This window comes from Hibiscus syriacus, unplaced genomic scaffold (assembly GCF_006381635.1).
Source record: "Hibiscus syriacus cultivar Baekdansim isolate YM2019G1 unplaced genomic scaffold, ASM638163v2 tig00111772_pilon, whole genome shotgun sequence".
NCBI classification, from domain to species: domain Eukaryota; kingdom Viridiplantae; phylum Streptophyta; class Magnoliopsida; order Malvales; family Malvaceae; genus Hibiscus; species Hibiscus syriacus.
Window position 1 is genome coordinate 1,851,020 of NW_024063173.1, and position 12,535 is coordinate 1,863,554.

Sequence of the window (12,535 nt, forward strand, 5' to 3'; positions counted from 1 at the left end):
GGTAGAGTTTTGGTATTACTAACAGGGTCCTCGAATTGTCCTTTACTGGTGCCCCTTGGGCCTGCCAGACCCTCGATCCTCAACCATTATAGGCTTAAACGGGTCAAGTTCAATTTGAGATGATGGATTTCCCCATATCCATGTGAGGAAACTCAATGTTTCGCTTGTAAACACGAGGCATATGCACCTCAGAGATTACTTACTAAAGCCCATGCAGAGAAAATATTTTTTCTCACGTAAGCGTAGCGTTCACCCCTACCTAACGGGATAGAGCATAGTTAGAAGGCTCTAAATAATCGAACAGTTATAGCGTGAGTGAGGGAAAACTCATAATCCTTTGCCTCGATCCAAAAACCAACAGATTAAAACAAAAGTTAGAAATCTGAAACATGTAAATCACACTTTAGTACAACTAATAAATAAAAGATGTCTGATGCAATGCACACAAAATATGAGGATCAAAATTTAAATATTATTCAAATTTACAATTTTCAACTAAAAAAGATGATGTATAATCGATTACGGCCTGACTCTCTAATGTCCCCAGTAGAGTCGCCAAGCTGTTAGAACGATCCTTAAGCTTTTTTGGGCTATGGCGGGGAGTGATCCAACTTAATTTTAGAAAAGGTTTGGTTTTAAAATAAATACATAAAAAAAATTTGGAGTCACCATCGACCTTTGGGTTAGGTAGGTCGAATACCTAAAACAATATCTTTTAAAATAATTTTTAAAAAAAATTTAAAAGATAAAAAGTGATATACGTTTAACCAGAAACTCAATTTGAAAAGGGTTCGGGAGTCGATTACGCATGGGGAATGATCAACACCCCCATAGATCCTAAAATTGGTACCTAAGCGATTATACGTCATCTGAATATTGGAATTGGAAAATTTGAATATACACTTAAATTAAGATCCCTTTATATATATATATATATATATATATATATATATAAATTAAAAAGGGTATTATCTTGTACGAATAATTCTCGAAAATACATTCCTTGTCAGTTAAGGGGCATTTCCATGGATTCTCTGTACGAGATAGTATTGCCCTAATTTTTAATGAATCACATTCAATAAATAAATATATTAAGAAAACATTGAAATGTAAAGAAAATATATGTATTGTTTTGTACGAACAATTTTTGGAAACAAGCACCTTGTTAGTTAAAGTACGCTTCCATAAATTCCCCGTACAACATGTTATCCTAATACAACATGCATTTACAGTAAAGAGAAACCAACGAGAACTTAAACAAAATACCATGAATACAGGAAACTTAAATGCAAGTAATAGGAAATTAATCGAATATATGAATGAATACCAGAGTGAAAAGCTAGTGACTTTGAGGATTAAACTGTAAAACAACCAAAAATCATGGCGATAAACAAAAACATCACACAAGCTAGGTACTGGAATCGTAATTAAACCATCATCAATATTCAGTATTAAAATAAAAATCATTAAAATTTAAGGATTGAATCAAATATTTACCCAAAACACGTATAAATAAGGGCAGTGACTAAAATAAAAACAAAATGAAACTTTAGATACAAATTAAAATAAGTGGAAATTCATTGCAGTGTCCAAAATGTAAAGTTACAAGATACGAGGGTTGCGAGAATGATTTTCCCATACGCCTAAAACGTACAACACCCTCCCCCTAAACGATGTCATATGGCGCGGGGTATATATACCCAAAAATCAGCCTAAAATGGCCCTAAAGCCTCATTTGCTTCACTTCTACTCTTTCTCTCTAAAAGGAGAAAAAGATTTTCTCTTCCTTCTCTCTTCCCTTCCTCACCGGGGGAAGGTCGAAAGCCTCCGGGCACCGCTCGTCGGAGTACTACGTCGTCGCCTACGGCGGCCGGAGTTCGACTAATCTATCTCAAAACAACCCCTTTTTCCTCCTGAACCCGAATCTAAAACCCTTTAAACCCAAAAACCCACGAAACTGCCTAGATCTAAGAGTTTACCTTCGATGGACACGGTTCTCCGATGAAGCTTGAAGACTTCGGTGACGACAAGGTAAGCTTTTTCTCCTTTTTCCCTTACTTTTTCTCCTTATTCTACTCGAGATTTTCCTCTTTTCTTTCGAAAGATTCTGATTTTTGTTTTTTTAACTTTCGAAACCCCCGATTTTTTTGTGCTCTCTCTTCTTTGTTGTTGATTTCTTTGATGTGTTGATGTGTTGCTGTATATGTATCAAAGAGAATGATGATTTTTTCTTTCTTCCTTTTTCATTTCCAATGTTTGCATGCTATTGGTAAGGGTTTGACCCTTTGTTGTCTTGCCATTTTTGTGCTAGGGGCACTGATCGAGGATGGCGGTTCAACGGGGACAACGCCCTGATGGGCTCGACTATGATGGCAGTAATGCATAGGGGTACATATTTTATCCTCGAGGCTCATGCATTTTGATTTGTGACCGGCTAGAATCTAGAGGCGATGACATCATCTAATTTGCATGGGGAACTGAAGAGTCACGGATGGGACCACATCGGGAAATGTTGGATCATATCATATCCAACGGTTATGGCATGAGCGGCAGATAAAAGCTTCAAAGGTTTAGGGGAACCCTAGTTGATCCAGATCTGGACTGTTAGATAGGTCCATATATGACGGTCCAGATTAAGCGGTGGTGCTAGATAGTTAACAGAAACCCTAATGGGTTTAGGGTTTTCATGCATGGGCTAGACACCATTGGGTCATTGATTGGGCCCAGTTTGGTTGTTGGTTGGGCCATTTCTGATTATTTTGTAATTTGGGCCTGTAAAATAATAATAATAATAATGATATTAGCAGGATGAAAACGGGTGTCGACACAAACATATCCGAGTTAGTCCCACTAGTATCCTACTTTTGCATCATCAATTAAAAGCCACCAAAAATGGCTTCAAGGAAACCACATTTAAATCTTTTAATCATCATTTAAAGTTTTAATGAGATAAAGTATTTTTAGATGATAATATTTTAATTAAAATTAATTAAATAATTATGTGTTTTTATAATAAGTTATATTTATAAAACTTCGTATGATTTGTCACGTCAATGACAAACTGATCGTTAATTAACGAACATCTAACTATGGACATGTTGCCTCAAAATGAAATATTAGGGCCAAAGCGCCTAAAAAATAGGAGTTAAAATAACTATTTTGTTAAACATTAAGAATGAATTTTGACAATATGCCTAAAAAAAGCAATAAAGACATGGTTTTGTGAAAAAGATGGTAGTTAAACGTAAACCTTGACCCTATTTTTAAGATATAATGTTAAAAAAATATATCTAATGTTTGATTAATTAACCATTTTGATCTTATTTTTGACTATTTTAAATTTCAACATTTTGTTTTGGACAATAGAGATCTTTTGTAGATGAAAATGTTACCCAACAAACGTTTGACCCCTAAATATGACTCGAGAGGTACAATTAAATAAAAATATCAATATGGCATATAGATTTTTAAAAAAATGGATATAATGTCACATCAATAAAAAAGTTTTTAAAATAATTATAAATAAATTTTATATTAAATCATTCATATACATATCATATTTTGATTGGTTGAATCTTGAACACACCAAAAATGTCGTAAGGGACCTTGAAGCCAACATGCATGAATAAAAAAGTCGAACTCAAACCATCAAATCATTTCTTTGTTTTGATAATGAAAGAAATTGTATTTAACGTATAAAATCGTATTTAAAATTAATAAAAAGATGATTTGAAAAAATATTAAAGCAAGGATTAAAAAGAATGAATTTAATCATATAACTTGTAATTGGTAAATATACCTGCTTTGCCATTCAGTCAACGACGCCATTTTAGATTCTAAACATCCATCTCAAAATGCAGGCCAGTCTTGACTTTTTTTTTTGCTAGAGACGAAATTAAAAAAATGACCCCTAATTAAAAATAATAATAAATATGTAATATAGAATTTCTATTAGAATTTTTTTTGTTAAATTAAACAAATACCAATTCATTACCATATCAAAAATATATTTAAGTATACAAATACTTATAAAAAATTGCCTTCGAATATTTATTGATGCAAAATCATTGATGATAGTGTTAATACCAATGCTTTCCAACAATTTTTTCTCGATACATACAATAATATTTGGAAATAAAAGATTGATGTTATCTATATTTGGAAATATATAAAAATAAAAAGAACTAATTTGAAAACATGATTTTACCTAAAATTTTAAGAACAATCTTTAATATGATTCAAGCACCACAAATGATGATAAACAATTGTGACTTTGTGTCTGTGAGAAATATCAGAAATTAAAAAGTGAGAGTGATAATTTTCAGAGTAATTATGAAATATTGAAAAGAAAAGAAACATACTAACTATACTTTTTCCCCATTGAGTTTTGAAGAGAAAAAAATAAAGTTAATAAATTTTTTTATTAACATGGAAAATCGAAAAATAGATTTGGTAGATTAATGGTGGGAATTTGGGAAGAGAAAAATTAAAGAGATTCAATTTAATTTTTTTTTTATTTTGGAAAAGAAATATTGAATTAGAGATTTATGTGAAGTGGAACAATTTATTAACATTAATAAAAAAATCAATAATTACAATTGAAACCTTAATAAACTTACGGGCCAATTATTTTATTTCATAGATTTTTTAAAAAATTCTTATCAAAAATAAGGAAAAAATATTGGTGGGTGACAATCCGCTACCGTCTGTAGTCATAATCGGTAGACAAAATTGGCCCCTTCTCTCTAAGTTCTCTCTGCAAACGATGAATTGGTGGGTTACAGTCCACCGTGGTTGGCGGTAATAATCGATGGTCATAATCCTCGAAATTCATTCTAAGCCTTGTCTCGATAAATGGGTCCTAAATGTTAGGGGTGTCCAAAATCAGGTACCGATACTTTCGGGTACTCGAAATTTTCGGATATCAAAATTTCAGCCTGTGGATCAGCCCATTAAGTCCGAGTACCCGTAAATCGAGTACCCGTAAAACTTGAGTACCCATATTTTCGGATCACGCGTACCTGATTCATATTTTTTTCTTTAAATTATATTATTTTTAATATATATATATATATATATATATTTCTAAATTTTAAAGGTTTATAATACTAATCTACTCATAAAATTTAATATATATAATTAAAATATAAAACTTATTAAAAAAATACAATGAAATTTAAAATATTTTAAAGTTAAACGAAATAATTTAGATTGTTATGGTGAAATTTTTTAAAAGTAATGTTATAGTGAAATGATTTAAGAAATTAAGAATTTAAAATATTATGACGAAATAATTTGAAAATTAGGAATACAAAATCTAATGAAAAATGAAAATAAAAATATATAAGAAATTGGGTACAAGGTCGACGGGTACCTAGGGCCGACTTGAAAACCCGAGAGAAAAAGAGGGAGAAAAAGAGGGTTGGACACCCGACCAGAGAAATCATGTATTTTTATTATAACTACCTAGTATTTTTAACCAGGCCGGATAGTTCGGGTTGGGTATTTTAGAACACCCATAGTAAATGTGACCTCGACTTTAGCCGGAAATGTCTCAATAAGTGTATATCTAGGGCTAGATTGTTAAGCTTTTCTGCCTCCAATTTTTTCAGCGGTTGGATGAATATGGTTTTCAAGTATTTTGTTACCCTCGTTGTAATCAGTCTCCTCACCGTTTGAATTCTCCGGTGGGATCTCCAATCATCGGAATCAGTAAAAGACATAAGTAAGCTCTCATGTTTTATCTTCAGTTCTCTCTCTAACTATGTTAACATTTCCAGTAGCATCTTTTCTTAGTCTTATATTACAATGTCTTTCCTTAGACATCCCTATATATATGTGATGAAACCTATATTTTTTTTTACATCAATCCCATTGACAATCATGAAGAGGAATATAATAAGTTTTTTTCTCCATAAAATGTCAAGCTGATCAATATCTATGCTTTACAAAAATCTCATTTCGTACAACATATATCTAACACAAATAGGAATTTATTCTATACTCTTATTTTTCTTGTAAAGAAATTGTCATGATGCTTTAACTAGCTATCAAATTTTTTGAAATTCACACATTATGTATCATGATTTATTTTTTTTAAAAAATTATGAATCTCACATCCTCTATGTATTAGAATTGTTATTTAGATATAGTAATACCTTATTCATTTGCTTTTCATTTTGCATTCAATTGCTTTAATATTTCAAATGTGTCAAAATCATTATTTTTATTAGTTTAAATATATGCACAAAGTAAGAGGAACATGTGCAATTTGGCATAAATAAACAATTATTACACAAAAATTAAAAATGCTATTGTTAATAGTGGATGGTTTGGCATATGATAATTTGATTATGAGAATAAATAAACAATAATTAAACAAGATTGGAAAGTCAATAGTTAATAGTACGAGATGCTATCTAATTATGGAATAAAAACCCTAATGTCACTTTTCAAAATCGAAACTTCTGCTATCAATACTGGGTGGAATAAATAGAATCTTGCTCTATAATGTTTTTTTTACTCTACATTATTTACTCTTATTTTATTTTACTAAAAGTAAAATTATGATGTGTCATTACATATTTGTATGCGTGAAATGTATATAAATCCCATACCAGCAATTGATTTAACCTGGTCTAACAAGATTTCATTGAAACCTGAACGATTATCTGATTTCACATCTCTACTATCACCCTAACCCTACCAATCAACTGTGAACTTAACTTCATGGTCCAAAATGCTCCAAAGAATTGTTCTCAAGAAACTGCATACGGTGATCCCTTAAGCGTAGAATGATGCTATGCACTTGATAAGTTAAAAAAATGAATTTCAACTCACAAATATGTGTATCTCAGTAAGGGGTATTAACCACTAGTCCCTTAGCCTTTCGCTTTTTGCCCTTGGTTGTGAACCTGATATGACATGGTATGCGTGATTTTATATTGGCTTAATATAAAAACAAGTACTCAAATTATACATGTTTTCTCATTTAAGTGCCTAAGGTTTTTTGGTCAATTTAGATGTCTAACGTTTCTAATGTTATCAATTAGGTTCCTACACCGTAACGGCCATTAAAAAATTGTTAAAAATAAGTCAACCAATCAGTATTTGACACGTGACTTGATTTTTCGTTTCTTTAACTTTTTTTAAATAAAATTCATAAATTTTCAAAAACTCTAAACTATTTCTATTATTCATAAAATGTCCCAAGACTTTCAATTCCGGCATTGGTCACCACCATGGTAGACGATCATCGATTCACCCTCCATCCACTAGCCCTCCGACCACTCGTCGACCACCCATCCATCGATTGGGGGTGGATAGGTGTTGGAATTAGGGATTTAGGGTTTGGATTTATGGATTGGGTTTTAGAGATTTTGGGGGTTTTACGCCACGATTGACTGCAGGTTTATACAATTTGTCATAAAATGTTTTTCAAATGATTTTTAATTGTGAAAAATAATCTTAAGTGCTCTTGAGTCATTATACAATTTCTAAATATTTTTCAAAAATCATGCCTTAGTTCCGAAACCAAAAAGTTAATATCGATACTGATTTTTTCAGAATACTTTTTCGGTATCAATACTCACTATACGGTATCGATACCAGCACCTTGGTATCGATACCAAAAAGGTATTCTGAAAAAATGGGTATCGATACTCACTATACGATATCGAGACCAAAAGATCCAATTGCTATATTTTTTACCGTTAAGAAGCTTGGTCTCGATACCCACTTCTCAGTATCGATACCAAAGTTACAGATGAGCATTTAATGTTTAAAATTAATTATTTCAGCGGCTTTAATCAACAATCATCGACTTCAAACAACTAGAAGGATAGTATAAGACGTAAAAGAGACCAATATCTAAATGAAGAACAACAAGAAAGATTATTGAAATATCATACCAACATCAAAAGAGTTTTTTAGCTTAATTTTTCATATTCTTTGTAATACAATTATTGAGCACATTGTTTATCTTGCTCAAATGTGATTTGGGTGAGTGCTTAAATTTGTGCAAACTTGTTTTGCCTTGTGAGGTTTTCTCTTAGTTTGCTTAATTTGTAATAACTTTTTGGGAGAGTGTGTATTCAAGGTTTTGGGATAAACCTTGAAGTGTTTATAAGGTTACACCTTACCCTTAAAGGTAAGCAAATCTAGTGGATTTGAGAAATCCTTAGTGAGGATACTAAGGTATTCGATGTAGACTTGGTTGAGAAATCGAACCACTCTAGTTCCGGTACACTCCAAAGCACAGGGGAGGATAGCTGATCGAACTCGAAGGTGAGAATCGTTTCCGAATCCGGTCCCTCCTCGTGTCCGGAAACAATATCCTCCACTACACAACAAGCTATTGCTACATCACTAAGTCGTGGGAGGTCTCTGGCAACTGAGGCTGGAAATACATTCTCCAGGCTCCAACATTACTGAACCCATGTCAAACGTAGATTTTCAATTGGAAAAAAATCTCTTTTGGATCGTTTTTCCAAATATGTTTAATGTTTGGTAATGGCTTGATATCGAAGTCCCTTAGTTGAGCGATTACCGGTAAAGCTGTTGAAGCGTTTGAAGCTCCAAAGAGAGTCGAGGTGGAAGCTAACATGGCATTGGATGTCTAATATTAACATAGCTGAAAGCATTTAATGGCTCCGTTAAAGCCTACACCTGCTATACACTTTGTGGCTGGATTGGGTCTCTGGATGCTATTGTTTAGAGTTCAATTATAAAACCAGAATTCAAACAAGTTGCCCGTCTAGGTAGAGCGTGGGCTCTTAACCTTGTGATTGTGGGTTCGAACCCCACGGTGGGCATTTGTATTATCAATTTTTGCCACACAGAACTCATGCATGTACTTTGTTGCATTACCAGAACTGGATGAGTTGTTTCACTTGATTCTACTTTTTAAATGAGAAAAAGAGAAGGTGGTTTGATGTCGTGCATGATCATTACTTTCTTTTCTTTTTCATCCTTCAAAAAAAAAAGGAAAACTCAAACCCTTTGAGGTATACCATTTATGGTAAATGTGGAAGCCAGCCAAGTATGCTGAATCCCATCCTCAAATGCACACTACTCATCTGCACTCTTCTTCCATCATCTTAGCCCCATTAACTCAAAATTACACATGATCAATGAAAAGCTCCATTTCCCATCAATTCCATTTGCAATAAAAACAACTGGCCAGGGTGGGAACTGGGAAGGTGAAGTTTCTATACTGTAATCAAGGTTCTGTTCAAATTCTTCGGCCATATCCTTCGAAAATAACACAAGGAAGTTGACTTAAGAGATGTGTGTAAACATATTCCATTTGGATCTAATTTCTTATACATAATTTATATAGCAGAAATTGTTGGTAGTATTCAAGTTTTGTTTATAAAATGGATATACCCAAAAACCAAATAGTTTGTCAAGTTTAGTATGCTTATAAGGTAATACTTATGCAGAATTTTCTTAGTCTATTGACAACGCACATAAACCTTGTAGACATAGTTGCTTGAAACCGTATCCTCAAAAAAAGCTACATAGCGTATTCAATTCAACAAGACTAACACTGCATTGTCCCCATTGAATATAAGTGCCAGAAGAAGAAAACTGCATATAAGTCAAGTCCGAGACTTTAAGATATGTTGCTCTTTGAAGAAGTCAGCCGACAACTTCAAGGAAAAATCCTTGCTATATATAAGGAAAAGGAAAGGTGCAGACAGTTCAAGAATGATTTTTAATTTTATATTATTTTAGGATAATTGGATGAGTATAAATAAATAATGTAAGAAAAACTGCGATCAAAAGTTTTACATTCCATGAACAAATTCTATCTCTTCTTTAAATATTGACAAATGTACACACATCCTACAGACGCAATTGCTCGAATCCAAAATATTTTTAACGAAAACAATACTCTTTTTAGCCACTTAGGCCACTCAATGTGATTTTAAATAAAACAACTAAAAATAATTGAATAATTGAAGACTGGGATTTTCAAGTAAAAGGATAAAAGCCAAGTTATTGCTGAAATTTTAGCTTAGGAATGGAGATAACAAATAAATTGATAGGGTTAGAATGAGTTCATAATAAACATCTCTATGTTACTCATTTTACAACACACAGATGCAACCAATGAGTTCCATATTGAAAGGTCCGGCAGCATCCCCTGACTTATCATCTCTTCTAACCACATCACAGCTTCATATTGCCTACCTATTGAGCAAAGCCCCTTTATAAGTCCATTATAAGTTTCGGCACCCGGCCGATGTGATTTGATAAGCATCTCCTCCAAAACCCGACTTGCTTCGACATATTTACCATCTTTGCACAACCCATTAACCAAAATGCTATAGGTTTCTTTGTTGGCTACACAACCAACCTGCTTGGCCATCTTCTTCAAATATCCAATGGCTAATTCCGAATCCCCTGCATTACAAAGACATTTCAATATGGTGTTATACAATCCGACACTCGGAACACAAGTTCCTTCCTTGATATCCTCTTCGATTACTTTGATGACTTCACTAACTCTCCCTTTCTTACTCAAAGCTTCTGCCTTTGCTTTGTACATCGGCAAAGATGGGAAGAACCCTCTCTTACGCATTTCATCGAGCACTTTATCACCCTCATCGACTCTACCTTCATTATATAAATCAATGGCCATAGCACTATAGCTACCCATACTAGGAACTCCACCTCTTATTAAGGCTTCATTAATCAAGCGTTTAGTATCTTCTGAATCTTCCCCATCTCTGCATTGACTTAAATCAAGTCGTTGTCGATGACTCTTCGGAGCCTTTAAACCCTTCCTCAAAACCTTCCCAAGAATTTCTAAAGCTTCTTCAACCTTCCCGTCATCGCACAAAGCATCCAATAAAATCCGATAAATGACAATATCTTCACCACTACCCTTTTGGGAAATCCTCCAAAACATTGAATATAACAAATGGATAGCTTCATCTAACCTCCCATCATCACATAAACCCTTCATTAAAATCCTGTAACTTTCTCTATCAGGGTAACAACCTTGAAAATCCATTTCTTGGAAAATATTCAAGGCAAGATCGGATTTTTTGAATCGACAAAGCCCTTCCATTAACAAATTCAATGATTTCACCCTAGATTTCACTTCCAATCTCCAACATTTGTCCGAAAAGAGTTGATAAGCAGCTTTGAAATTAGACTCTTTCAGCACTATCCCCAAAATGGTATTAAAAGATTCAGTAAAATTGACACAATTGAATTGAGGAATGCTGTTAAAGAGATTCAAAGCCTCATTTGCCATTCCAGCACTTGCAAAAGTTCTGATAGCACCAACAAAAACTGAATCTTTGCACTCACAGGAATCGTCTTTCATTTGATCGATCACTTGTTTCATCTCCAGAATTCGACCGGAGTTGCCAAGAATGTTGATCATGGTGGCATAAACGGGACCATTGTGACGATAGTTGGGGTATTTTTGGTGGGCTTGATTGAAGATTTGGAGCGCAGTTAATGGGTTCTTTTGGGTTGATATAATTTGAGAGAGATGCGTTGGGGTTAAAATTCTAGGCCATCTGATTCCCATCTCCAGCACAACTATCTTCAACCTTGTTTTTGCAGTTCAAAGTTTGCAATTTGAGTTCTTTTATATAAGTGAGACATTTAACCAAACAGCTGGAGGGCTTTCCGTGTATTTCATTTGGTTTCGCCTCCGCTTGAGGAGCTTTCCCTATAACTCCGTCCGGAGCTTCAGAAATCGGAAAACGGTGGTGTGAGTGTGGTGGTTGGCAGTTGGAAGACCTCAAAATCAATCAGATTTCAAAGAAAGAGTCCAAATATTTGAAGCCTAAATAACCCGACTACCATCAAAGTTTGCTCAAACACACGAACAAATGCCATAAATGAGTAACTTCGTGCTCTCAAATTTGAACCAAAATGAATCTAACTTCAAACATTGGTTTGAGTCCGGGAGAAATTTTGATATCCACTTTTAGATAAAATTGAAAACATTTAAAATACTGATGACATGAAAGAAACAAATAATGTTATTTACATTAACCGGTGGCTTAATATAAAAATAAATATTCAAACTATATTTTTTCTTGTTTAAATTTCTAAACTTATTTTAGTTAATTTATGTGTCAAACGTGTCTAATTCTATTATTTAGGTGCCTAAGTCATAGCGCCAATTAAAAATAAGTCAACCAATCAGTATTCGATACATGACAATCATCAACTCATCCACCGACCACCAGCCTGTCGACCACCCACCACCAATTGGGATAGATGTGTACTGGAATTTAAGAATCTAAGGTTTGGATTTAGAGATTTGAGTTTAGGAATTTTGGGGAGTTGAAGCCACAATTGACGGCGGTCGATGAGTTTAGACACCAATTTTGAGATTTGTTTTGTAGATTTTACAAAATTTTTGAAAAATAATAATAATTTAGAGTTTTTCAAAAAATAAATTGTTAAAAATTTATAAAGACGTCACATGTCATATTTGAGTGGCTAACAGAATTTTTTAACGTCTACTACAATTGAGGCACTAAAATAATAACATTAGAAA

The 12,535-nt window shown here is 33.4% G+C and overlaps 1 protein-coding gene across 1 annotated transcript; it reads right to left on the reverse strand.

Moving 5' to 3' along the window:
- Window positions 1–10,054: 10,054 nt before the first annotated feature.
- LOC120170081 (pentatricopeptide repeat-containing protein At1g05600-like) lies at window positions 10,055–11,727 on the reverse strand. Its single transcript, XM_039178106.1, has one exon. It carries the CDS (start codon window positions 11,549–11,551, stop codon window positions 10,055–10,057), a length of 1,497 nt encoding a protein of 498 aa, XP_039034037.1. The 5' UTR covers window positions 11,552–11,727.
- Window positions 11,728–12,535: the final 808 nt, after the last annotated feature.